This window comes from Narcine bancroftii, chromosome 10 (genome assembly GCF_036971445.1).
Source record: "Narcine bancroftii isolate sNarBan1 chromosome 10, sNarBan1.hap1, whole genome shotgun sequence".
Lineage (NCBI taxonomy): Eukaryota > Metazoa > Chordata > Chondrichthyes > Torpediniformes > Narcinidae > Narcine > Narcine bancroftii.
Genome location: NC_091478.1, coordinates 95,906,375 through 95,933,909, shown reverse-complemented (window position 1 = coordinate 95,933,909; position 27,535 = coordinate 95,906,375). Strand labels below are relative to the sequence as shown.

The window sequence follows — 27,535 nt, the reverse complement described above, 5'->3', positions numbered from 1 at the left end:
TTCCTGTGAATCAATGGATTCTTGCTGGTTATTTCCAACCAACAAATACTTTGCTGTAACTTAACCCCTATCCTTTGCCTGCTGAATCCCCAATGGATCAACTAAGGTTGAAAATGAATATGTCCTTAAATCTCAGAGATAAAAATTATACATTTACTCACAATTTTCTGAAATGCAGGAATCCAAAGTTTTTATCACAGATATTGCCAATTCTGTGTTGGTGTGATGCAACAGAGATTCATCTGCCAAGTTCGCAACAGTCTGAGCTAGTGTATCCAGGCCACCAACTTCACAAAAATAGATCTGTGCATATGCTTAGGAAAATTAAATAAATGTTAGATATACATGTAGAAATGTGCTTTCTGCAAATTCACACTGTAAAGAGAAGATATGCGATCAGCAGCAGATGATTCCAATTCCAATGATCTACTTAGTGAATCTGACAAACAGTGAATCAATAAATCACTTTCACTGTGAGATTTTAAATTTCTGCAGCCCAATTAATGCAAAATCATATGTAAACATCCATGGGGATAAATGTAACTTATGAGGAAATTATATGTAATAATATTATTGCACTTAGATTGGAAAGTTAAGATGCCTCCCAATGATAATCTTATCTATCAGAACACTTTATTTGATAAATTAGTGTTATTTATTTCTGTGAATAGGTTATTGGAGTCCATGACCCTAAAGATCTGTAATGCTGGATCTCCATTACTTTTGCGCTCAGCATATATTTTCTGAGACTTCAACAGGCAAGGGATTTCTATGAATCAATAAAAAATGACATCAACCTTCCTTGTGTTATTTTCTTTACCAGAACACAAAGGTACAGTAACAGAAGCTACAATTGGCTTTATCAGCTTAGAGGATGAAAACAATGTTATTAACATCACTGGATTTATGGAAAAGGTTTAGGTAGCTGCCAAAAGGTTTGATGCTTAGTGACCTTTCAAAGCTGCATTTCTCAGTAATTATAGCCATTCGTGAGTATGTATAGGTGAAGTCCTAGGCACACAGATGAACCAATGGAAAATTAACCCTAATATATTACACCTCATTTTATATATGTAGATATCATGCAGCCAAATACTTACAATTGTTGGCAACGGTGAGTCCAATAAATGCACAAATAGGCCGGATTATTTCTTGCCTGGTGCATCTTTGCAGACACTCATTTGCAAATGGAAAGGCTGTGGTACACACCTTCTGGTTCACTTCTGTAACAGTAATACAGGGGTCAGTGCAAGTGACAGAGCAGAAACATGTTAATTTGACAATATTCGGGGGGGGGGGTTTTATCCCTGTTTTCTCCCTTTCCTTTCTCCTCGCGATGATGACTTGCGGCAGTAAAGTTTCACCTGCCTAGACTGCCCTCTGGTGTCTTTTCTATTCAGGAAAATGGCACGTAACTCCTTGTTAACAGACATCACTATGGAGACTATTCTATTTTCAAACAATGATCAGCATCAGCCACTCACTTTGTCTGGGAAAATTTACTGAATAACAATTGATATTATGAATGCTGCTTAATTTTTTTCTTATACTGCAGGGGATAAGCAAGTGCTTTACGACTTCCCTGCATCACAGTAGCTGACCCAAGCCACTTGTTTTAATTTTTCTTGCCATGGCTTATTAAAATTAAACAACTACTCAGCAGATGTATCCATTAATATGTTTGTAGTGCATTCCCAGTGGAGAATATTTTTGTTCATCCAATAAAAATGTTAAATAGTTAAATTCAATGAGCAATTCCTATTTAAGAAACAAATCAATCATGCAGTTCCAATAGAATTAAATCATACTATCCTTGGCCAAGAAGTTAGTTGAGTATGGGTGTACTATGTAGGCAAACATATCCCCAGGTCTGCAACATTGTATGTGCCAAGTTAGCTAAGGACAGCTAGAGACTACCATTGTTCTCAGCACTAGGTGGTCACAGAGCAGCAAAAATAAATCAGGATTATTCCTACTGAACATTATCTCATGATTGATGAATGAAAATGCACATTTTGTCACTAACTTCGAGTCATGAATGTACATTCAAGTAACTTGCCTGCAATCACCAGCAAGGAATACACTTGAAGAATGTATTACTTAAAAATGTATTAAAGAGCCACTCTGATGCATTTAGAACTAGCAATAAATGAAGAAATACAAATGGCAAACTGATCTTAACAAATAAGAAATGTACAAATGAAATAAATAAAGTTCCCCCTTTAATCACTGTAGTTATTGTAGGAAGTTTCAATATTAAAAAAGAAAAAAATCTGAAAGAGGTAAAATTTAAATACCATTCTGTGGGTTGTTGACACAAGCACAGAGAGTGCTCCCAATGGATGACCACAACTCATAGTAATGACCAATATTTTCATATATGCATTGCTTGTCCAACATTGGAAAACTAGTTCTGGTAAAAAGTTAATAAAGAAAATCAAAATGCAAATTAATGAACTAGTAAATTCTATCAAATCTCTTTAAGAGAAGTTATGGATTCATTTTATCTTCAATGATTATGCAATAACTGATTGACTAAATCACTGACAATTCAATAGGACAGGTGAAGGTGAAACTCACCTCATTGAGTCCATTATAAATGGCAGCAGACCTTGAAGCACACGCTGCTGAATCAGAGTTCTCAGTTCATGATCCTTTTGAGGACAAAAATCTAGGGTGACCTATTATGGACAATAGGTGTGGAGTAGGCCATTCACCCATTGAGCCAGCACCACCATTCATTTAGCTCATGGCTGATCTTCCACTATCAGTACCCTATCCCTGCCGTCTCCCCATAAATCTTAATTCCCCTGTCCACAAGAACCTTATCTAACTCCTTCTTGAACTTATCCAGAGAACCTGCATCTACCACCCTCTGCACCAAAGCATTCCACAGACTAACAACTCTCTGGGTAAAATTTTTTTTCTCTCATATCTGTCCTAAAGGGCCTTTTCTGTATTCTTAAACTATGGCCTCTTGTCCTAGTCTTCCCCAACATCAGGAACAGGTAATCAGTTTCTATCATGTCCAATCCTTTAATAATCTTGTATACCTCAATCATATCTCCCCCTCATCCTTCTAAATTCCAACATATACAACCCCAGTTTATCCAACCTTTTGGCATACGTCAATCCTGTCATCCTGGGAACTAATCTACGCTTCACTCCCTCAATAGCGAGAATGTCCTTCCTCAAATTAGACCAGAACTGGACCTAATACTCCAGTGTGGTCTCACCAGGGCCCTGTACAACTGCAGAAAGGCATCTTTACTCCTATACTCTATTCCCCTTTTTAGGAAGGCTAACATGCCATTTGCCTTTTTCACAGCTTGTTGAACCTGATTGCTTGCTTTTATTGACTGGTGTACAAGTATACCTAGATCACATTGGACTTCCCTACTCCCTAACTTGACTCCATTGAAAAAAATAATCTGCCTTCCTGGTCCTGCCACCAAAGTGGATAACCTCACATTTATCCACATTAAACTGCATTTTCCATGCATCCACCCACTCACCTATCCTGTCCAAATCCTCCTGCATTTTCCTAACATCCTCCCCACACTTCACACTGCCACCCAGTTTCGTGTCATCTGCAAATTTGATGATGTTATTTATAATACCCTTATCTAAATCATTAACATATATGATAAACAACTGAGGACCCAGCACCGAGCCCTGAGGGACCCCACTAGTCACATCGTTAACCCCAACTCTTTGTTTCCTGTTTGTCAACCAATTTTCTATCCATGTCAGCACCCTACCCCCAATACCGTGCTCTCTGATTTTGCCCACAAATCTCCTAAAAAACCTTCTGAAAATCCAAGTACACCATATCCACTGGCTCACCCACGCCCACCCTCCTTTTCACATTCTCCAAAAATTTCAGAAGATTACTCAAGCATGATTTTCCCCACCAACCATTTCCAAAAGAGTCTCCTGCGGTCAGTGCCACTTCCATAGTGCAAACCTCTCTTTGTGGGCCGTGGGCTGAAGGGGCATCTTGCAAAAATAATGAGACTATTATTTTTGTCTAAGTGTTCTGTTATTTCTTCTTTTATAATAGATTCTAATATCTTCCCTACCACTGATGTCAAGCTAACTGGTCTGTAATTGCCTGTTCTCTCTCTCCCTCCCTCCCTTCTTGAAAAGCAGCGCATTAGCCACCTCCAATCCACAGGCGCCTCTCCTGAATCTAAAGAATACTGAAAAATGTCGACCAATGGGTCCACAATTTCAAGAACAACCTCCTTAAGCACCCTGGGATGCAGTCCATCAGGCCCTGGGGACTCATCAGCCTTCAGTCCATTCAATCTACTTAAGACCACATGCTTCCGAATCTGGATTTCCATCAATTTCTCCATTACCGTTGGAATTTCTATCAATTCCTTCGATACCACAGGACCTCTACCAGTTTTGGTCCGAACTAATTTTTTTCCTCTTTACATAGCTAAAGAAGCTTTTACTAGCCCCTTTAATATTACTTGCTAGTTTACTTTTGTACCTCTTTTTTTTCCTCCTGTATAGCTTTCTTAATTATCTTCTGTTGTTCTTTGAAGATTTCCCAATGCTCTAGCTTCCCACTCCTCTGCTAAATTATACTTCCTCTTCTTTGACTTGATACTGTTCTTGACTTCCTTTGTCAGCCATGGTTGCCCTTTGCTCACCTGAGAACATTTCTTCTTCTTTGGAAAGAACTGGTCCTGTACCTTCTGAAAATGACCCAGAAATACCTGCCATTTTTGTTCCAAAGTTCTCCAGCCAGGGTATCCTTCCATTGTATTATGGTGAACTCCTCCCTCATGGCTGCTTAATCCCCTTTATTCAACTGTAATACTGATACTTCTGACTTCCTTTCCTTCTCCCTTTCAAAATTGCAAATTAAAACTCACCATGTTAGGGTCACTATTACCTTATGGGTCCCCTACTTCAAGGTTCTTTATCAAATCTGCATCATTACACACCAAATCCAGAATTGTCTTCCCCCTGGTGGGGTCCATCACGAGCTGCTCTAAGAATATATCGCGGAGATATTCTATAAATTCACTTTCTTGCAATCCTGCACCAGCTAGATTTTCCCAGTCTACCTGAGGGATTAAGATAGTTTTGATATGCCTTATCTTGGCTGGATGAACCACAGGGCCCTTCCTGTTCTTTCACATGGCTATAAAAGAACCTGTGATATTACTCAAAGAGGTGCAGATTAGCTATCCCTATGACCTAGCAAATATTTATTCTTCAACCACAGAAAGAACAGGCTATCCAGTTATTATCACACATTGCTTAAAAGGTGAATGATTCCTATCATAGAGGCCTCAGATCTAAAGGGACATCCCTTTAGTTTAGGGATGAGGAGAAATTTCTTCACCCAAAGGGTGGTGATATGAAATTCATTGTCACTGACAGCTGTGGAGGCCATCATGGGGAATAGTTAAATCAGAGGTTGATAGGTTCTTGTTTACTAAGGTATCAAAGGTTAAGGGAGAAGGCAGGAGAATGGGATTGAGAGGAAAAATACATCTGCTGTGATTCAAGTGACAGAGGAGATGATGGAGTGAATGGCTTTATTCTGCTTCTATGTTTTATGACCTCAGAAAGAACATAATAAGTATCAGAATTTCAGAACTTTTCAGAAGCTTGTGATAGAGGCAAATGCATATACCCACAATGCCCCCCTGTCTGGGGAGTGAAGGAAAATTCAGTGAAGTCTCCTGTCTTTGAGGAGAGATTGGCTGACCTCCATAATGAAGCAGTGCACAGCACTCTGGAATGATACAACAGCTAAGAAGCTAGGCCTAACCATAACACTGATCTTAATATACAGAGTATTTCAGGCATGCAAGCTATGTGACATTGCAGCAGGTCAGAAATATCAATGAGGATGATATTTATGAGATTCTGTCAAATGGTGCATGGTTCATTACTAATGACATAATTTGGGAGAGCTTTACACTGAGGAAAAAGTGAACAAAAATCCCACCACAAACCACTTTAATCTCAGTTAACCTGATTTTTTTCTGCATGACTGCTATACTTGGATTAGTGAGGTGTTTTTAGCCCATGATGCTTCAAGAGGATTGGATCACAGGCTATATAAAAATGGGAATTCATGTGAAAAACAGGACTTTCACACATGCCACATTATATTAATTGAGCTCTATAGCACTACCAACTTTACCACCCAGTTTAAAAATGGTCCCCTATTGCTATTTATTGCTCGCACTTTCCCATGGTCCCTCATAAAGGTTTATATAGGCCAGCACAACAACAGGGGCTGAAGGGCTCATACTGTGCTGTACATAAAGCTTAACTATTTTAGAATTATTTTGTTCAAATATAAGATCATAATACATTTTATTCAAACAGATGCTACGAGCACAGCACAACCGAAGCACTCCGCTGGCTGAATATTTGCTCCTCTCTTCACCAAAGGCTGGAGTGTTACTTTGGAGAACACTTACTTTTACAATTGCTTGAATTCCGGATACCAGGGGTTTTACTGTATACAAATTGTTAAAAAAAAGCCCCAGAATCAACCCACATGACACATGACTCATTCTTGTCCAGACAATGCTTACAAAATTCACTCTCTACCTCACCTGGAATCCCCCTTTCACATGAGGCACTGGAAGTGGAAAGAGACTCATTTAGCTAGAGGCCTCCTGCCACTTAGCAGTCCAGGTCCATTAAGTGATCTTTATCACAGATGGGAAACTAAATGAGAGTTGTGGCAGAGGGGAAGAAGATGCACCCACTGATGAAAAGGCTGGAAGATTCTAGCCTCCAATAATTTTGAAGGGGACAGTTAGTTGGTGGCTTATTTGACAATCAGCCATTTTCTGGCCAGAAACAAGTATTCACAGTTAGTCCTAGAATTACCAGTTGTCAGATCAGACAATCAGGCCAATGAGTGGTAGGACACTAAAACATGTGGAAGAACAAAGGTTTCCTGGAACAAGAATCCAGCTTTCTGGAGGTAGCAGGATGCATAGATAAGAAGACATACAGGATACCTGCTGCTCAAACAATACATAGATCACAAATGCAGGGAGGTCATGCAAAATCCTTACAAAACACTAATTCGGCCACAGCTAAAATACTCAAATTCTTGTCTTCACTCTTCAGAAAGATGTAATAACATGACAGAGGTACAAAGATTTATGAAGATATTGTCAGGGCTGAAAAATAATAGTTATGTAGAGTGGCTAACCAGTGTTACTTTCTATAGAACAAGAGAGACTGAGGGGCAATTTAATCAAGGTAGATAAAATTACAAGGGAGCTATAGATGATAAACAGTGAGTACATTATTTTCCTTTGCAGAGAGGAAATAACAAGGGGAGGAGAGATTTAATTGCAGGAAAGATTAGAGAGAGTTGAGGAATATTTGTTTTAGAGTTTAGAACTCAATTCTTTATGAGGATGGTGGAAGGGTTAACTCAACATTTCATTAAAAAAATTATATAAGAGATTGGTGTAAATTTAGTTGGCTAAGGCATTTTTGTGATTGAAGATTGAACCAAGAACCATTAAATTCACAAAGTATCTGAATGAGCAACTGAAGAGTTGTAATCTGGAAAGCCTTGAACCAATTGTTAATAAGTGGGATTAATGTAAATAGTTTATGGTTCATTTGAATTGGCCAAATGATTTCATACACTTTAAAATTCTGATTCCATTCTCAGCATCTCTTTCAGACTAAGAAAATCTGTGAAAGTTAGCCCCACAAAAATAAGACAGATTGCTGGCCTTCTTGGTTCAATTTTCAATCACAAATATGCCTTAGCCAACTAAATTTACAAATCTCTTAACTGATTTTTTAAATGAACTTTTGAGTTAACCCTTCGATTTAAGATAAGTCAAATAAAATTAATAAGTACAGGTTCTTTCTGACCTTTTTACCCAAGAAATTTTAACTGAAATCCCATGGCACTTAAACAAGTGGCCATGTAAATTATCTCCCTTTAGTGGTTTGAATGACATGAGTTCATTTTTACAGCATAAATTTCAATGTTTCGCCCTTATGAATAAAAGTGATATCAAGTGCAGGCTTTGCTCAATTACCTGAACAAATTTAGAAGAATATCAATACACCCTGTTGTTCTTGCCAATGCTTGTCCAATCTCTATAAAAGTACCAAAAAAATGTTACTTGTTTGGATTTCATTTCAGCTATGTGACTCTAAAAAACATGCCAATGGATTGAGTTAAACAAGAAGGTCTGCAGATGCTAGGGTTGAGTGCAATACATAAATGTGCTGGAGAAACTCAGCAGGTGACTTGGTATCTATAGCAAGGCCCAGGCCCAAAACATTGGTTACCCTTTACTGCATGGCCTGCTGTTTCTCTGGCATGTTTGTGCATTACATGCCAATGGATGGATTCTGATGAACAGAAATTAATGGAACACATAACTGTTTTTATCTAAGAGAGGTCAAATATGGAGAAACTGGAGGAATTAATTAGTTTTAGAGGCAAGGCGAACAAGCTAAGAATGGATATATATATACACACACACACACACACACACACACACACAAACACACACATCTAAATACATACATATTATACACGGTACAACTCCAATTATCCGAAATGGTGGGACCAGGCCTATATTTCAGATTAAAAAAACAGCCCAGTAGCAACAGAAAATCACTTGTAACAACAACAAACAACAAGGCAAGGCTTTTTAAGCATTAAAATAATGTTTAATTCTCACCAAAAAAAAAATGCACAAGGCCCCACTCATGATGGGAGCCTGAAGGTCCTGCTCCTGCCCAGGAGCTTGAGGTCCTTGCTGCCACCGCCTGGAGCCCGAAGTCCCCATTCAGTTCAGCTCCGAAAAAATTTCAGATAAATGATGATTTCAGATTTGTTTTGGATATACTCATTTACCCAAAAATTTTTAAAACTTTGGATAACTGAGGATTTCGGAGCATCAGAGTTGTACTCTGTGTGTGTGTGTGTGTGTGTGTGTGTGTGTGTGTGTGTGTGTGTGTGTGTGTGTGTGTGTGTGTGTGTGTGTATTATGTATATATTCCTGATGATGATGAACATTATGTGTTTAAAGTTCAACTCAATGTTAAATGGATACCTTTGGATACCTTTAACACTGCCAATAAGTCAAGGGACAAAGCTTCAATGCATGATTATAGTAATGTTGAGACAGTAAGTCTGCTGCTGTCATGACGAGTTCATATGTTCTTATGTGATTGCATGGGCTTCCTCTAGGTATTCTTGAATCCTCCCATAGATGTGGGCTATGTTAATTGGGTGCTCTAAATTACCCAAAGTGCTTAGATAAGCAGTAGAATTGGGGGGAGGGGTGGCAGGTTTAAGGTGAAAGGGGAGAAATGTAAATGAGATCTGTTTTTCATACAGTACTAAATAAATGAAGCAAGCTACCTGAGGAGGTAATGGAGGCAAGTACAATTACAACAGTTAAAAGTCCTTTGAACAGGAACTCAGATAGGAAAAATATACAAGGATATGAGCCTAATGCAGGCCAATGGGATTAGCATAGATGGGCATCATGGTTGGTATGTACATGCCTAATTATACAAATTAAAATTTATTAAGAAGGTAGGTTACGTGGATCTCTGATTTACTTGAAGGTTAATTATTGGTCTCTACTGATTAGTTTTTTTTAAAGGAACATTAGGGAATTGTTTGTTGTTTTCTTGCACAGCTATACAAATATTTTATTTGTTTATTAATTGAATTCAAATAACTGCTTTTTGTTCATTGGATTAATGACAAGTACTTGTATGTTGTTTATGCTCATATGATACATTTTCTTTTACGTTAGTGAAATAATATGTTGTTCCTCTTTCAGGGAAAGAAGGTTAATATAGTTATATAAACATGACATTCATACTGTTGTGTGAGACCAACACCAGGATCATATAGACATCCATCCTCTTCAGAATCAATGAAGCATCCTTCTGAGCAAGTGACAAGGCGATATCAGACAGCAGTTCTACAGTGCACAAACTCTGCTGGCAGTAGACTGAAAACACAAAAGGAAAATATCTTCATTTATACCTTGCAACATTGAAAAAAAATGAACAATAACCACTGCCACAAAATATGTAGCTGCTGATCGCAAAATGTTTGGAGGCAGAAACCATTATTTGAACAGGTGAGACTTCTGTCATAAAACCAATCCCATAATTTCTTTAGTCTCTACTCTCTTTATGAATAGTGGTGAACTTCCAGAGCTTCAGATATAATGAGGTTGTACAAGGAGGCTAATGCCAAAATAATTATTTAGTCATTTACACAATTAGCTTTGATCAAGTTCTCAGTTTATAATCAAACATTAGTATTTTCCAGAAGAGACAATGGATCTTTGATCCAGGAATGAGAGCGTGGTTAATTTTGTTTAAAACTGTATTTTTTTGCAGCACAAAAGTGATGAGACGTTAATCATTCCTGATACCTCCTGATTCAATACAGATAAGAAATCAAGGCACAGATGTTTTGGTCAGTAAAAACATCAGGCCATGTGTTTACTGACTAACCCATTGAGGGAGGAGTTGGAAATGCAAAAAGGATGAAGAAATAAAGATCACAAATAGAGAAAACTGGATAATAAAGGTAAATAAAAGTCTTCCCTACCACTGCTTTCAGCTAGGGCTCCCAATGTAAAAAGAGCAGCCTCTCGAAGGATAGAAGCATTTGTCAGTTTTATAAGTCCTTTAATGAAGTCCAAGCCTCCAATCTCACGAAAGTAATCACTTGCTTCACCTAATATCAAATAAAATGCTCATTTAATATAGATATGCAGAAATTTAAGGGCTTAAATGTGAGAATCAAGTTAATGCCAGGGACATTAGGAGTGTTCATGTACAGAGTAAACTTGGGGTGAAAGTTCAGATTCTGGAAAATGACCACGTAAGTGGATAAAGAAGCAAAGAAGCTAGTTTGCATGTTTGCCTTCATAGGCCGAGGCATTGAACACAAAAGTTGGGATGTCATGTTGCATGTAGAGAAAGCAATGGTTTGCCATACTTGGAATATTGTGAACAATTCAGTCGGAGTTCAGAACAAGCCCATCGGCCAAACTCATCCATGCTGACTAAGTTGACTGCTGGTCTAGTCCCATCTGCCTGCAATTAGCCAATATCCTTCTAAACTCCTTGTACCCAAATATCTGTCCAAATGTTTTTTGAATGTCACAAGCTGTAACCACATCTAGAACTTTCCGTGGCAGCTCATTCTAGATACAAACCACCTTATGAGTAATAAACTTGCCTTCATGTCCCTCTTAAATCTCTTCCCTCTCACCTAAAACCTATGGCCCCCTAGTTCCAAGATCATCTATCCTGGGAAAAAAAATACTATTAGCATTTGTTTTATCCATGGCCCTCCTGATTTATATATCTCTATATCATCCCTCACTCTATTACTCTCCAGAGAATAAAGATCTAGATTATCCACCTGTTCCCAAGCCCGTTCAGTCCTGGCAACATCCTGGTGAATCTCAGAGAAATAGCAGATGGAATTTAATCTGGATAAGTTTGAGGTGCTGCACCTTGTAAGGACAAGTGAAAAGAGAATGTATACAGCAAATGTCAGGACTTTTAAAAGCATAAATATGAAAATATGGGAATTCGGGTCCATAGCTCAATACAAAAGCCACACAAGTAGTTTGCTTGGTAAAGTAGGCATATGGCATGCTTCTCTTCATTGAGCAGAGCACTGAGTACAAAAATAAGCATGTAATGTTGCAGCTATGTAAATTTTGAATCAGGCTGCATTAGGAATAGTGGTCTTGTAATGTCTGAGAAAAAAATGCAACTGGCCTGCCCACCTGGTTGAGGGTAGTGGCCAGGGCTACATCCGAAGCGTCGCTTTCCACTTGGCTAGGTACAAGTGCATGGTGGGTTTTGCAATGTGGTTCCTGAGGTAGTTAAAAGCCATTTGGGCTTCAGCTGAGAGAGGAAAATTAGTGGCTTTTAAGAGAGGGTGAACCTTATCAGCATATTGAGGGATCCACTGGGGGTAATATGAGAAAAACCACAGGCATCTCCTCAAAGCCTTTGTGGTCCTGGAAATGGGGAGCTCTAACAGGAGGCGCATCCTATCGGGATCGGGGCCAATGATGTCATTCTCCACCGCGTAGCCAAAGATAGCCACATGTTTAGTCCTGAACATGCACTTGTCAGAGTTATAAGTGAGGTTCAGGGCGTTCGCCGTGTGAAGAAAACTCTGGAGGTTGGCATCATGGTCTTCCAAGATGTGGCCACAGATGGTGACATTATCAAGGTAGGGGAAGATAGTCTTCAACCCATACTCGTCCACCATTCTGTCCATCTGCCTCTGGAAGATAGAAAACCTATTAGTGATACCGAAAGGGACCATCCAGAATTGATAGAGATGATCGTTAGCCTCAAATACCGTATATGGACAGTCCTCAGAATGGATTGGCAGCTGGTGATAAGCAGCTTTCAGGTCGATGATCAAATAGTCCCGATACTGCGCAATATCATTTACCATGTGCAAAATTCGAGGTGGGGGGGGGGGTTATGCATCCAGGAGTGTGTACCAATTAATAGTTTGGGTGTAGTAGATTACTAGCCTGGACTTGTTTTCCCCTTTTACCACTACCACTTGCGCTCTCCACGGGCTGATGATACCTTCATCAATGATACCTTCATTGAGCAGACGTTGTGTCTCAGACTTTATAAAATCTCGGTCTGCTGTATTATACCTCCTGTTCTTGGTAGCAATAGGTGTGCAGTCTGAGGACACATTTGGGAACAAAGGAGGTGGGTCGATATTCAGTGTGGAGAGGCTGCATGTGGGTTCTGATTTTAGGGGCCCTCCTCTCCGAACCATTACGGGATGGGGGGGGGGGGGGGTGTGGGAATCAAGGTCACGCTTTTAAGGTGACACAGAAAGTCCAGACCCTACAACACCAGAGCACACAATTCATCAAGTAAATACAAGTGAAATTTATAGAATCCCCCCCCACCAAACAACAGATGTACTATACAATGTTGTTAAACACGCATAGAATGCGAATGATATACAAGGAATATGCGGTAATTGGAAGGATACATCTTTAGGTTGTATTTTTGCACAGTCTGAGAGTCTATGAAGCTTTCAGTGGAGCCTGTGTCAATTAGGCATTTAGTGGAATGTCCGTTTATCTTCACAGTCACTATGGAGTTGCTGAGCTGGTGAGGTCTGTCCTGGTCTAGGAGCATCAAGGCCAGGTCCCCAGAAACTCCATACTCCTCACTCGAGTGGCTCCCGCTGTCCTGGGTTGCCCTGAGATCATCAACCTTGCGGCACAGCAAGACGGCCACCTTCCTTCCTCCTCCGACAATGATGATGCCGAGTATGAATTTGGGACGTGGCAAGATGGGTGTTGAGCCTTTCCACGCTGTTTCCTCACTGCCACCCTCCATTGGCATGTAGCACAGCAAGTGGGTTCGGGTGAATTTGGGGCTGGAATCAGATCTGGGAGCGGTGCAGGCCATGGACTTCACCGGGCTTCCCTCCGCGCAGCAAACCCTTGCCCAATGCCCTTTCTTGCCACAGCTGTTACACACTGAGTCTTTAACCAGGCAACAAGATCAGGGATGCTGGCTCTTGCTGCAGATAAAGCACTCCCTAGCATGGGAAATGGCAGCTGTTAGGGTTGGGTTGTCTGGAGCAGCCGGTCCTTGGAAGGGGTCACCTGGGTGAGCGAGCTCACTGGTGTCGAGGTCGTCATTCTCAAGTTTGGCCAAAGAACTTGGCCAGTTCAATATGGCTAGCCAGGTCCTTCTTTCTCAACTCGAGCAGTTGCTGCCTCACGTACCTCGAGCGGACCCCCGTGACCAGACCCCTGGATCTTTTCTTCCTCACGAACGCGGCCTATAGCCGCTTCATACCTGCATTTCTTGGCAAGTGTCCACAGATCCAGCAGGTAATCATCAATGGTCTCTGCTGGCCGCTGGCGATGTAGAGCGAGTCGGTGTCTCGCTAGGACCTCGTTTTGCGACTTCAGGTACCTAGCCTTCAACGCCTCGGTGGCAGCATCATATGTAGTGCAGTCCCTGATGACTGCATACCCTTTCATTCCTGCCCTAATGAGTGTGGACCTCCTGAGTTCATCAGTGTGGAATACGTCTCTGGTTGTTTTCAGGTAGGCCTGGAAGCAGTCTAGCCAGTACGTGAACTCCTCAGTGCATCAGGGGACAGAGGGTTTATCAGCAGCAGATCAGGGTCGAGCAGCGGTTCCATCGTTTAGGAAGTAAGCTAATAAAATTGTTGCGTGAATAAAAGCTCTCATGACTGGAGGGAGAACAAATGCTTTTATTAGCATATAACTAAGGGTAGGGTCTCACAGTAGTCTTCAGAAGGGTTCTGGGTTTAGACAAGAAACCAGGGTTAATGGGGCCAGAATCGGAAGATGGGGCCACCCATCAGCATAAGGGATAACCTAGGACCGTCTACGGCCCTACCAGTGTGTAGTGACATGGAAATTCTAATTCGAAGGGGGAATACATGCAAGTTTATTTCTATAATGTATCTCCTATTCCAAAGTGAGGGCCAGAAACAGGGTTACATAAGGCAAGGGAAAGGTGGGAGACGGACTTGGGCACAACAATCTACGAGCGGTGCTGGTCAGATCTGTGTCGGGACACCATGACAGCAGTCATTAATGCCAGGTACACATTGATGCAATATAATTTCTTGCATCAGCTGTACCTCACACCACAAAAATTACATAAATCCAAACCAGAAATTTTGGAAATATGCTTTAGATGTAGTGTGGAGACTTCAACTATTATCCATTCAATCTGGCTGTATACAAAGGTGAGATCTTTCTGGGAGGACCAGGGGGACATTCTGAAAAAAAATTACAAAGAAGGATTTTCCACAGGATCTGGAATTGTACTTTTGGGAAACATTATGGATGTGATTTTAAACTGTCTATAAGTACCAAATTCAGTTTGGGAGGGTCGCCTTGGCAGTAGCCAGGAAGTGTATAGCGGTCACATGGAAGTCCGACTCCCAACTAAATGTTACATGATGGAATACAGAAATGCGAGTTGCATTCCCCTGGAGAAAATCATGGATAATTTAAGGAGGAAATATGTCACATTCGTTAAGATATAGAAGCTTTATCTTTAGCATATAGGTACGCAGATATAGTTACATCCCTTCTAAATAGAAGAAAGGTCAAAATCCATCGTGAAATGACTGAGATAAATGAAGTGAGTCATGGCACAGATGATGTGCTCTTAATTTGTGTCTTTTTCATTTTACTTAATGTTACTTTGGGTTTATATTTGGTTCCTTTAAGGGTCTGTGACTCTTATAGATTTTTGGTTTTTTATGTTTGTTTAATTAAAATAATAATTTGCTTGTGATATTAGGGTATGGGAGGGAAGGGAGAGGGGTGGGTGGGAGGGGAAAAAGGACTCTGAATGTAATATATCATTGTTGAGGACGATTCTATTGTTCTGGATTTGTGCGAATCTTGCAACATCAATAGTAAAATATTCCAAAAAAAAGCCTCCATCATACCACTATTGAAGAAAAACAAAATAATGGGCCTTAATGACATGAGCAGTGGTTCTGACATCAGTCAGTGCTCTGAGAGGCTGGTTTATGACTCACGTCCACTCTAGCCTACCAACCAGCCATGATCCACAGAACAGAAACCTAGAGCACAGTGCAGGCCCTTCGGCTCACAGTGTTGTGTTGATCTAATAAATAACTCTAAAGAAGGCATAGAATTTCCCAACTGCATAACTCCCCATTTTTCTCAGTTCCATGTACCTACTGTGGTGATACCACCACCGGCCTACAGCAGGGGGTGATCTCTGTAGCTGCAGGAAGACCACTTAAGGGGCTGACTCCACCTGGCCGGCTGTCAAATAGCCGACCTGAAATATAAACCTGAGCTGGCCCCTCCTGAGCCAGTCACACAGGGAACCACCAAGGCATGACTGTTCAGACTTTGACTGGAATAAAGCCTGTTGTAAGTCTTTTCTGAGTTTGTGCTTGTTTGCTGCTACCTCAGTGCATCTCACACCTACTTAAGTCTCTTAAAAGATCCTATTGTTCCTTCTGTCACCACCAATACCAGCAGCACATTCCATACTCTCTGTGTGGAAAAACCTAACTCTTACATCCCCCCTGTATTTACTCTCAAGCACACAAAAACTATGCCCATTCGTGTTAGGCATTCCAGCCTTGGGAAAAATCCACTCGATCAATGCCTCTCGTCATTTTGTACATCTCCGTAAGTCACCCCTCATCCTCCGTCACTCCAAGGAGAAAAGACCAAGTTCGCTCAACCTATCCTGATAAGCCACGTTCTCCCATCCAGACGTCATCCTTGTAAATCTATTCTGCACCCTCTCTATATCATCCACATTTTTCCTGTAATGAGGTGACCAGAATTGAACACAATATTCAAAGTAGGGTCTAATCAGTCCTATATACAGCCATGCATCGACTTGTGTCCAGGTTACATTCTGTAAGTGGGGACGCAAATCCATTTGGGCACAAGTCGATCATTATAGGTGAAATATGCTGGAAAACAAGATACCATGACACATATGCATATTTATCTAATCCTCTATATTGTACATACACGAGTCTAAATACCACAGTTAATAAAATGTAAATTCTGTACAGTACCTATAAAAATATACATACACAAGTAATAATAGTAATAAGACTGTATGTCTCTTCCAAATTGATGGCAAGCCTTTTCTTCTTTGATTCTGCCAGAGGCTTGATTAGTGGCCATGATGCACTGTATATTTTCATATAAAATTTAGCCAACTTGATAACACACAAACAAGAGATCACACGGAACATGATTTGATTTGATACCGGATGTTGGTGTCTCGGATGCTATTGAGACTAGAAAAATGTTAAACAGTACAATATGGTTTTTCCGTACACCTTCTTAACAACACTATCAACCAATGCAGCAACTTAAAGTGTCCTATGGACAAAGAGCCTAAGATTTCTCAGTTGGCCACATTGCTCAGAGTCCTCCATTAACATTGTATTCTGCCTTTAAATTTGACCTACTTTTCTGGGTTAAACTCCATCTACCAGTTCTCAGCCCATCTCTGGATCATATCAATGTCCTTTTGCAATCTCAAGCTACCTTCCAGACTGTCCATACCACTACCCACTTTCGTATCATCTGTAAACTTACTAACCCAACCTTCCACTTCCTCATCAAGGTCATTTATAAAAATCACAAAGTGGAGGGGTCTTAACATCACTGGTCACCAACCTCCAAGCAGAATATGAATCATTTACAATCACCCTCTCTCTTCTCTAGGCAAACCAATTCTCCTTGGATTTCATGCTTCTTACTTTCTGGATGATCCTTACTTGAAGAACCTTATCATATGCCTTACTGAAATCCATTTGTTCTTAAATTTGCCTAGCATCCAAAAATATCCATGGAACATGCCATCTCCCTGGCATTCCGCTTGGCCCTGGACATATTTACAAGTATGTTACACAACTGTTCACAGAATATAACCCTGCCTTCAATATCGCAATCCTTAGCAAACTCAGACATAAATTTCAGGATCTTAGGAACATAGGAAGTAGGAACAAAAATGGCCCATCGAGCCTGCACCGCCATTCAATATGATCATAACTGATCTAATTTATGACCTAACTCCACCTACCTGCCTTCTCCCCATATCCCCTAATTCCTCTATCATGTAAAAATTTATCTAACCCAATTTTAAATATGTTTAATGAGGCAGCCTCAACCACTTCACTGGTTAGAGAATTCCAAACATTCACTACTCTCTGGGAAAAACTATTTTTCCTCATCTCTGTCCTAAATCTACTCCCCCGAATCTTGAGACTGTGTCCTCTCATTTTAGTTTCCCCGGCCAGCGCAAAAACCCTTTCTACATCTATCCTATCCATATCCTTCATAATCCTATATGTTTCTATAAGATCTCCTCTCATTCTTCTGAACTCGAGCGAATACAATCCTAGACAATTTAATCTTTCATCATAAGTCAACCCCTTCATCCCAGGGATCAACCTAGTAAACCTCCTCTGGACCGTCTCCAAAGCCAGTATATCCTGGAGACCAGAACTGGACACAGTACTCCAGGTGCGGTCTCATCAGTACCTTATACAGTTGCAACATTACCTCCCTACTCCTGAATTCAATTCCTCTAGCGATGAAGGCCAACATTCCATTTGCCTTCTTAATAACCTGCTGCACCTGCAACCTAACTTTTTCCGATTCATGCACAAGCCCTCTCAAGTCCCTCTGCACAACAGCATGCTGTTGTTTTTCACCCTTTAAATAATATTCAGCTCTTTTATTTTTCTTGCCAAAGTGGATAACCTCACACTTACTAACACTGTACTCCATCTGCCAGACCTTTGCCCACTCATCCAGCTTAACTCTATCCCTCTGCAGACTCTCCACATCCTCATTGCAATTTGCTCTTCCACTCAATTTGGTATAATCCGCAAACTTGGCTACTTAGCATTCCTGTCTATCAGAACGCAATCAATGAAGATGGGTAGCAACATCTTCATTAGCTCAACTCTAATGTTGTCCTCAAGGATGTGCACTGTCCTCTACTCTTTTCTTTGGCTTGGCTTCGCGGGCGAAGATTTATGGAGGGGGTAAAAAGTCCACGTCAGCTGCAGGCTCGTTTGTGGCTGACCAGTCCGATGCGGGACAGGCAGACACGATTGCAGCGGTTGCAAGGGAAAATTGGTTGGTTGGGGTTGGGTGTTGGGTTTTTCCTCCTTTGCCTTTTGTCAGTGAGGTGGGCTCTGCGGTCTTCTTCAAAGGAGGCTGCTGCCCGCCAAACTGTGAGGCGCCAAGATGCACGGTTTGAGGCGTTATCAGCCCACTGGCGGTGGTCAATGTGGCAGGCACCAAGAGATTTCTTTAGGCAGTCCTTGTACCTTTTCTTTGGTGCACCTCTGTCACGGTGGCCAGTGGAGAGCTCGCCATATAATACGATCTTGGGAAGGCGATGGTCCTCCATTCTGGAGACGTGACCCATCCAGCGCAGCTGGATCTTCAGCAGCGTGGACTCGATGCTGTCGACCTCTGCCATCTCGAGTACCTCGACGTTAGGGGTGTGAGCGCTCCAATGGATGTTGAGGATGGAGCGGAGACAACGCTGGTGGAAGCGTTCTAGGAGCCGTAGGTGGTGCCGGTAGAGGACCCATGATTCGGAGCCGAACAGGAGTGTGGGTATGACAACGGCTCTGTATACGCTTATCTTTGTGAGGTTTTTCAGTTGGTTGTTTTTCCAGACTCTTTTGTGTAGTCTTCCAAAGGCGCTATTTGCCTTGGCGAGTCTGTTGTCTATCTCATTGTCGATCCTTGCATCTGATGAAATGGTGCAGCCGAGATAGGTAAACTGGTTGACCGTTTTGAGTTTTGTGTGCCCGATGGAGATGTGGGGGGGCTGGTAGTCATGGTGGGGAGCTGGCTGATGGAGGACCTCAGTTTTCTTCAGGCTGACTTCCAGGCCAAACATTTTGGCAGTTTCCGCAAAGCAGGACGTCAAGCGCTGAAGAGCTGGCTCTGAATGGGCAACTAAAGCGGCATCATCTGCAAAGAGTAGTTCACGGACAAGTTTCTCTTGTGTCTTGGTGTGAGCTTGCAGGCGCCTCAGATTGAAGAGACTGCCATCCGTGCGGTACCGGATGTAAACAGCGTCTTCATTGTTGGGGTCTTTCATGGCTTGGTTCAGCATCATGCTGAAGAAGATTGAAAAGAGGGTTGGTGCGAGAACACAGCCTTGCTTCACGCCATTGTTAATGGAGAAGGGTTCAGAGAGCTCATTGCTGTATCTGACCCGACCTTGTTGGTTTTCGTGCAGTTGGATAATCATGTTGAGGAACTTTGGGGGACATCCGATGCGCTCTAGTATTTGCCAAAGCCCTTTCCTGCTCACGGTGTCGAAGGCTTTGGTGAGGTCAACAAAGGTGATGTAGAGTCCTTTGTTTTGTTCTCTACACTTTTCTTGGAGCTGTCTGAGGGCAAAGACCATGTCAGTGGTTCCTCTGTTAGCGCGAAAGCCGCACTGTGATTCTGGGAGAATATTCTCAGCGACACTAGGTATTATTCTATTTAGTAGAATCCTAGCGAAGATTTTGCCTGCAATGGAGAGCAACGTGATTCCCCTGTAGTTTGAGCAGTCTGATTTCTCGCCTTTGTTTTTGTACAGGGTGATGATGGTGGCATCACGAAGATCCTGAGGCAGTTTACCTTGGTCCCAACAAAGCTTGAAAAACTCATGCAGTTTGGCATGCAGAGTTTTGCCGCCAGCCTTCCAGACTTCTGGGGGGATTCCATCCATACCTGCTGCTTTGCCACTTTTCAGTTGTTCGATTGCCTTATATGTCTCATCCAGGTCCTCTACTATACTCACTCTAAACCATAGCTGGACAGCCAAATATCATTCCAATTCCATCTATAAGAGTGTGAAATTGCAGACCAATAGCCTTAGAGCCTTACAACAGATCCCTCATGCTGTCTTTGTGTTGTATTAATCAATTTTTAATTTTAACTACAGTATAACTCGGACTCTCCGAAATCCTCATTTATCCGAAAAAAAAATTTAAAATTGGATTTATAAGGATATCTGAAACAAATCAGAAATCCTTATTTATCCGAAATTTTTTTGGTAGCGAACTGACCTCACAGGTTTAAAAAATTCACCAACATGAAATTAGAACGACGATTGACCTCATTTCAGGTGATTCCCTCCCCTCTCTCTTTCCATTTCTTCTTTACCTTCCCCCATTGATGTTTCTCTCCAACTCTCCTCTCAAACTGCATGCTACTCTCAGCAACAAGCAGTCAGAAGAATCCCTTGTCCCAGCATCATCAAGGACAATGGCCTCCAGGGCAGGAGCAGGACCTCAGGCTTAGTAGCCTTCCCTCTCCTTCTTGGCACACCGGAACTCCCGGTGCCAAACTCTTCCCTCAGCCTACTACCGCACATGCACATCGGACTCCCCGGTCTGTGTGGGCGGTAGGCCTAGGGGTGAATTCAGAGTCATGACTTGGACATTGGGAGCTCCGGAGACTGGAGAGCCAGGAGCCTGCTTACTCACCAGTTAGTGTTCCACCTGCCCATGAAGCCTCCCTGTGGATCAGCGGCAACAGTGGGATGGTCTTGGTGATCGGCAACGTGGTTGTGGCCAACATTTTTTTTGATGAGAATTAACTATTATTTTAATACTTAAAAAGCCTTCCCTTGTTGTTTGTTGTTATTTAAACATTGATACACGATTTGCTGTTGCTACTGGGCTGTTTTAAAAAAAATGTCCAGTTTTACAAAAAAAATTATCCAACGTTGGCCCGGTCCTACATTTTGGATAATCGGAGTTGTACTATACACACTTTGTAATTGTGGTCTCGTTCTTCTACTTTATACATCTATATGAATATTAGAGATGAAATGTGAGACAGCTCAGGGAAACACCATCCTGACTGTACAAGCTAATAATATTTAAACTAATGTAATGAATCTATACATTTCAAAACATATAAATTGAATATAACGTTAACATATAGTCTAACTTACAATTCTGTTGACATATGGAATAAATAGTAACCAGGGCTTGTTTCTGTGTCTCAGGACAGTCCATCTGATACTTCAGACATTCGAGTAGTAGATCTAGGTCTGTTTTTAACCCTGTATGTTAAATATAAATAGCACATTGTGGTATCTGCACACAAGGTGTCAAATTTACACAACAAAAAGGAAAACACTTAAAAAATGAGTTTCAAAACCATCTCAACCAGAATCCTTATGTACACAACTTGCTATAAAATTATCTGGAACCAAAGGAGTCATTCGATGCTTCAACACCATACCAGCTCGTGAAGCAATCCAGTTAGACCTGTACCCCAGCTTTTATCTCCAAAAACTTACAAGTCTACCTTCCCTCAGGTGACTATTCAATTTCTTTTTGAAAACATAGACCATGTTTATAAATCTTCCCTCACATTCTCCCTATATCCCACACCTAAAATCTTAAATGTATGTTTAATAGTCCCTTACCAGGAATTAATGGGAACCATTTTTTTCTCTAACTTTTCTTTTCCCACTCCCCTTCTGTGGTGCGCTGTTGGTCGGCTTTATTCGACGTAAATTTCCAGAGCCAGCTGTGAGATTGTCTTGCTGTAAACTCTGAGAATGTCTTCGAAGGGCCGGCTCAGGCTTATATCTCGGAGGGTGATTAACACCCGACCGGGTGGGGCTTGGTCTATTCAGGTCAGTTGATTGATAGCCGGCCAGGTGTTGCCTTGTCCACATGCTCTTTTGCAGGTACAGAGGTTGCCCTCTGAAGTAGGCCAGTGGTGTACCACCACACCTTCCTAATGGTTTCTCCCTCGACCTGTCTCTCCATCTCCCACTTGCCTCTGGGCCCCTTCCACAGCTTCTTTCCCCCTTTATATTTGTAATTTCACCTACTTTATCTTAGCCCTGATAAGTGCTTTTGATTCAAAATGTTTTTCTATCCATAGATGCTGTCTGGCCTGCTGAGTGCCTACAGCAATTCTTTGTTTTTTCTTAACCCCATTTAGTTCAACAAGAAAAAAAAACTTTACTTTGTAAAGAAATATCCCTGGAATACAGCTTGTATGAACTTTCCCAAGGACCTTTATATTTTCCCTAATGTGTGGTAACCAAAATTGGATGCAGTATTCTAGTTATGGCTACTCTATTTAATACCTTCACAAGCAATACTGCTGATTGGCATATTTTGAGATGCAGGAGTTTGTGCTGAGGGACAGAATGAAGTTCAATGCGCTACTGCAAAGGTTTGTGGAAAATGACCACAGTGTAAAGCAGCCATTCTCAACATCTCTTAGGGCCCTGCTCAAAGTTTATGCCCCTCCCCCACCCCTTTGAAGCAGATAAGTTTTGCTGGTTTCTTCCGTACTTCTCTCCTCCCGACTACATATAAAAAAAATGATTTCAGTCCATGGTCTCACCCTTAAATGTGCTGTGCTCCCCATTAAGAATGGCTGGTCTAAGGTCCTGCTGTCACTGTACACTGAGTAGGTGAGCCCTATGCAACAGTCTCTCAAATGCTCCATGTTGCATTGTTCAGGAGTGGAACTGACACACTGCACGTGGATCTATTAAACTAATGGTGCAATGAATGTAGAGAAAGATGTGTACCTATTGTATTTTTTAATAATCTTTTAAAATTTAGAGATACAACATGGTAGCAGGCCCTTACAGCCCATGATCTCGCGGTGTCCAAATACACCCACGTGCTGGTCTGTTTTAATACCTTGCTACATGTGCCTTGTGTCATCAGTGTCGCACAGTTGTCTGTGGATCTTCTGTATGTACCTCTACATTGCTTTCCTAATTCTCAGGGAGAGTTCAGCCCTTGCTGTTCTTAGTGCCATTTTATCCACTGAAATGAAAGCATCATACTGGGCTCAGAGCTCTATATTGCTTCTCCCCATTCCATCTGTTAAATGAATCACCATATACTTCTCTTGACTGTTCCAGAGATATTTGTCTCCCCAATCTGGATCATATCTATATTCTGTTCATTTGACGTACATCACATCTTTTGTTTTATTTCATTATGTTCTCTACCTCACTCATAAATCTAGGTAGCCTGGGTTTGGAACCTTTCACTTTTGTGACTGTGCCTCTTCCTTTAATATCTCCCAGTGTTATATTATAGTTTTTCCTATTGATCGCTGGCCGAATCCCTTCTCATATCATTAAAGTCAGTCATATTCCAGTTTTGAAGTTCTACTGGACTATTCCTTGTCTCTCCTCATTTATTGAAACCTTATGATACAATGGTCTATCGGCACTTGGTTCAGCCATGTCATTCCCGACAGCAAATTGAATAATGACATGTTGGATAAAGAAACTCTCCTGGAACAACTTTTCACAAATTTCTCTTCGTCCTTTCCTAATTCTCCATCATTATCTGAATTTTTGGAGGGTTAGATAAAGTATCAACACCACCACTCTTCAGTTATTGTGCATCCCAGTAATTTATCTGCAAATTCACGATTTGAATACCATTACCAACAATGTACCATCGTGCTGTGCAGCCTAGCACAGGATTTACAGATAGATTTCCTAGTACATGCTGGAAAGTTGCCACACCTTTCTGTTCCTCCATTAAAATCAGAATATTGGAGAAGTGCTGCTGAAAAGTGGTCAAATAAGAAATACAGTAAAACTCCTGGAATCCAGAATTCAATCAACCGGCAAAAAATAGAGGAAAATACATTGAAAAAAAGAATAAAATAGGTAAAAAATATGCAAGTTTAAAATTGTAGAAGTGTTCTCTGAAGTAACATATAAGCATTTCAGGAAGATGGGAGCAAATACTGAGCCAGTGGAGTGCCTTGGTCGTGCTTTGCTTGTAGCAGCTGTTTGAATAAAGTTGTGTTTGAATAAAATGGCATCGCCCAGGATGAAGAGCTGGTTGATGCCACCCGCCATTGGGATGGCTCTCTTAAAGTGCCTCCTTATCCCTGTTTAGTAAGAGTTGTCCCAGTCAGTAAATTTAGGGGGAGGGGTTAATTATCTATAATGTTAAGTTTGTCTTTCAGGCGGCTCTGTGGAGGGGGAGGAACCTGCAGAAACAGCTACAGTTAAATGTTTTAAAAGAATGTGACTGAAAATAAAGTAAAATGCTTTAAGGTTTATATATTCATACAAGTGAAGTTTGTTCATTATAAGTGCAGCCTGAGAAAGAGTATAGAGTATATACATATGTTTTTGGGAAATAAATCAGGAAAGGTTTGTTAGAGTAGGTCACAAACAAACACTTTAAAACAAATCTTATTTAAAATACTGGAGCACTGCCCCATGCTAGACATATCAGGGCCTCAGAGCTTTTGCAAGAGCTTCGAGGAGTGCTCAAGGGACTTCACTAATGGACTGTTGTTTACAAAAGGCAACAGATGAAAGAGCATGTCGGGGCTGCCTCTGTCTGGAAGAGAGCTCGCTGTTCTAAGAGGGTCATGTGGTTTTGCAGGCAGAGAGAGTAAAACAGTCTTTCTCTCAGAGAGAGAGACACACAGAGAGATCACTTCTCCAGTGTTACAGCCAGTAACAGCAGCTTCGACTGGAACAGGACAACCTGGCAAACTTATGGAAAGTCCATTTTTAAGATGACCTGTTCAAAGCCCTTGTGGTTCATGCAAGAGGAGTGGACTAGCTGTCTAATGTTTCACTTGGAATTAGAGAAACAAAAAGGAACTCTGTGGTGACCTGAAAGAAAGAGGTTATCATCTGGAAAACCCTGAAGGGGCAAGTTTCGTCAGCAAGACACTGAGGTGACTGATGGACGTACATCAGTTGTAGATGTCCTGGAACAACAAATCTCTCTCTGAAAACTGACAAGAACCTTCCAGAGCAGTAACCATTTACATTTCAAGCACCAAAGCCTGATGAACTTTATAAATGTTAAATTCTGTGCACAGTGTAACAATTGCCTGCAACCAGTGAACTTGGAGGAATGAGAAGTGAGATTGGACTGTGAATCAAAGAACTTTACTGAACTTACACACACATTAGATACTCGTGCGCTTAGAATTAGAAGGGGGTTATGTTAGGTTAGTTATAAGTTAAAATGTGATTCTATTTTCATGTTTAAAGATAATTAAAAGCAACTTTTGTTTAAGTAACCATTTGTCTTGGTGCTGGGTTTATGGGTCCTCTGGGCTCGTAACAAGTCCTTTAAATTGTTTATTCTTAATGCAGGTGTATAAGTTAGGCATTGTAAGAGTCAGTCAGTCTCAAACAATCAGAAAATATAATTACCTGGCATATACCAATCTTCATAGGTGCCGGATATCATGTCTTTTACCCACATGTTCATATACGCACATATGGAAATCTTGAACTATAGCACCTGCTTAAGGAAATAGCATCTGTCCTGTGCCTAGTGATAGTCACAATTCTCTGTGAAATCTGGGCCATTGTCTAGTAAATCAAAACATCAAAATAACTTGTTATAGAAACATCTTACCACAAAGTGTGCTGCTATTTGTTCTTTCTTGGTTTTCCATCTTTTTTTTTAGATTCTCAGGCTTTTAAAAGAACAAGAGACAGTGGGTCCTGTAATTTAAAATGCAGAATTGATCTCCAGTGAGTGACAAATGCACTGCTTCATAAGATTGATGTACTTCCTTGCAAGAAACTTAGTCAGTCTTACAGCATGTAAACAGGCCATAACCTAACTTTTCCATGCTGACCAAGTTGTCTCTGAAGCTGGTGTCATTTGCTTGCATTCAGCTTATTTCCCTCTAAATTTATTCTTGAATTTTATCCTTATTTTATTTTACCCATATAACATCTTGTAAGCATTTAGCCTCCAAGAAAGTGTAGTATTACAAATTTTATCAAAAGTTGATTAAAAATTACTTTGTTCTTGGAAACATTATTATTTGGGTTTTGTTTTCTGCAGTTTCTTGATTTCATGGGCGTTACTTCCTTTCTAATACCTCAATGAAGTGCTTATTCACATATAAGATTGGATAGAGTTAATAAATTATCCAGTTACTGGATACAGTAGCACAAAATGTCATCAGCACTTGACCTCTAAATGTGTACAATTCAGTATTCAGGTCACATTAATCAGGAGGGGAACTGGTGAATTTCTCCTCTTACTGGAGCATGCAGGTTATTTGCAAAATAATCTCCACTGTCACTACTGATGTCTGATAAACCTTGAAATTTTCTGCTTTATTCCATCTTAGTCCAAGTCTGCAACAAGTTTGATAACAGCGAAATATTTTTTAAAAATCCTATCAACAACATTTGGTTTCAAGAAATATTTAACTGCAATTTTCGTGAAGTATCCATGTTTTAAAATTTAATCAATTGTGTTGACATAAAGTTCAATTTTTGTCATTCACATTTGCTTTGCAATGGTAATGACTTCATTCTACAGCAGATTTTTAACAAACTGTTAAAAATGTATTATTCAAAGCAAGACAAATTTTAAATGTGTTGACTTGTAAGTAAGTGTTGCTGGGAGGTTGGAAGGGAATTCTGGCAGTCTGTCAGATTAATTTCAAGGTCAAGATAATAAGTAGTTAGAAATTTATGCTTGGTCTGGGAAAGAATCTTTACAAGTCTAATTATGTCCTAGACAAGAATGTCCACTATGTCTAGCCCTCTTCGTATTGGCCATAAAACCCTTAGCGGAAACTATTCAACAGGATCCAAACATTAAGGGGTAATGCATTAATATATCTGACAGAACCTGTGACTTCTCTATAAAGACTACATTTGCAACTGGTATTTGCAGAGGGTCTCTGGGTATAAAAAAAATTGGAATAAGAATGAGATTATATCTTTAACGGATGGGAACACACAATTCATATGACCAATAAATATTTGGGGATCAAAGTGGATAATGATTTTAAAATTTGTATAAATTGAACCATCTCCCCTTGCTTAATAAAGTTGAAGAAGATTTAAGAAAATGGGTTATTCTCCCAATAATATGAATTGGAAGAGTAAATTGTATTAAAATGAATGCATTTCTACA

The 27,535-nt window shown here is 40.7% G+C and overlaps 1 protein-coding gene across 7 annotated transcripts in view; it reads right to left on the bottom strand.

Annotated features, from left to right (window-relative positions):
* The window catches only part of terb1 (telomere repeat binding bouquet formation protein 1), a 108,206-nt gene that overhangs the window by 72,029 nt on the left and 8,642 nt on the right, over positions 1–27,535 (bottom strand). For 5 of the 7 annotated variants that reach the window (XM_069902034.1, XM_069902030.1, XM_069902032.1 and 2 more), the window contains 8 exons: positions 26,009–26,097; positions 21,565–21,675; positions 10,616–10,744; positions 9,873–10,004; positions 8,061–8,121; positions 2,298–2,413; positions 1,101–1,223; positions 162–314 (listed from right to left, as the gene is read on the bottom strand). In XM_069902034.1, coding sequence (XP_069758135.1) covers positions 162–314; positions 1,101–1,223; positions 2,298–2,413; positions 8,061–8,121; positions 9,873–10,004; positions 10,616–10,744; positions 21,565–21,675; positions 26,009–26,048 — 865 coding nt within the window. In that variant the 5' untranslated portion in view covers positions 26,049–26,097. Of the gene's footprint in view, positions 1–161; positions 315–1,100; positions 1,224–2,297; positions 2,414–8,060; positions 8,122–9,872; positions 10,005–10,615; positions 10,745–21,564; positions 21,676–26,008; positions 26,098–27,535 lie in introns of those variants that run through there. The other 2 variants (XM_069902035.1, XM_069902037.1) reach the window with 2 other exon arrangements.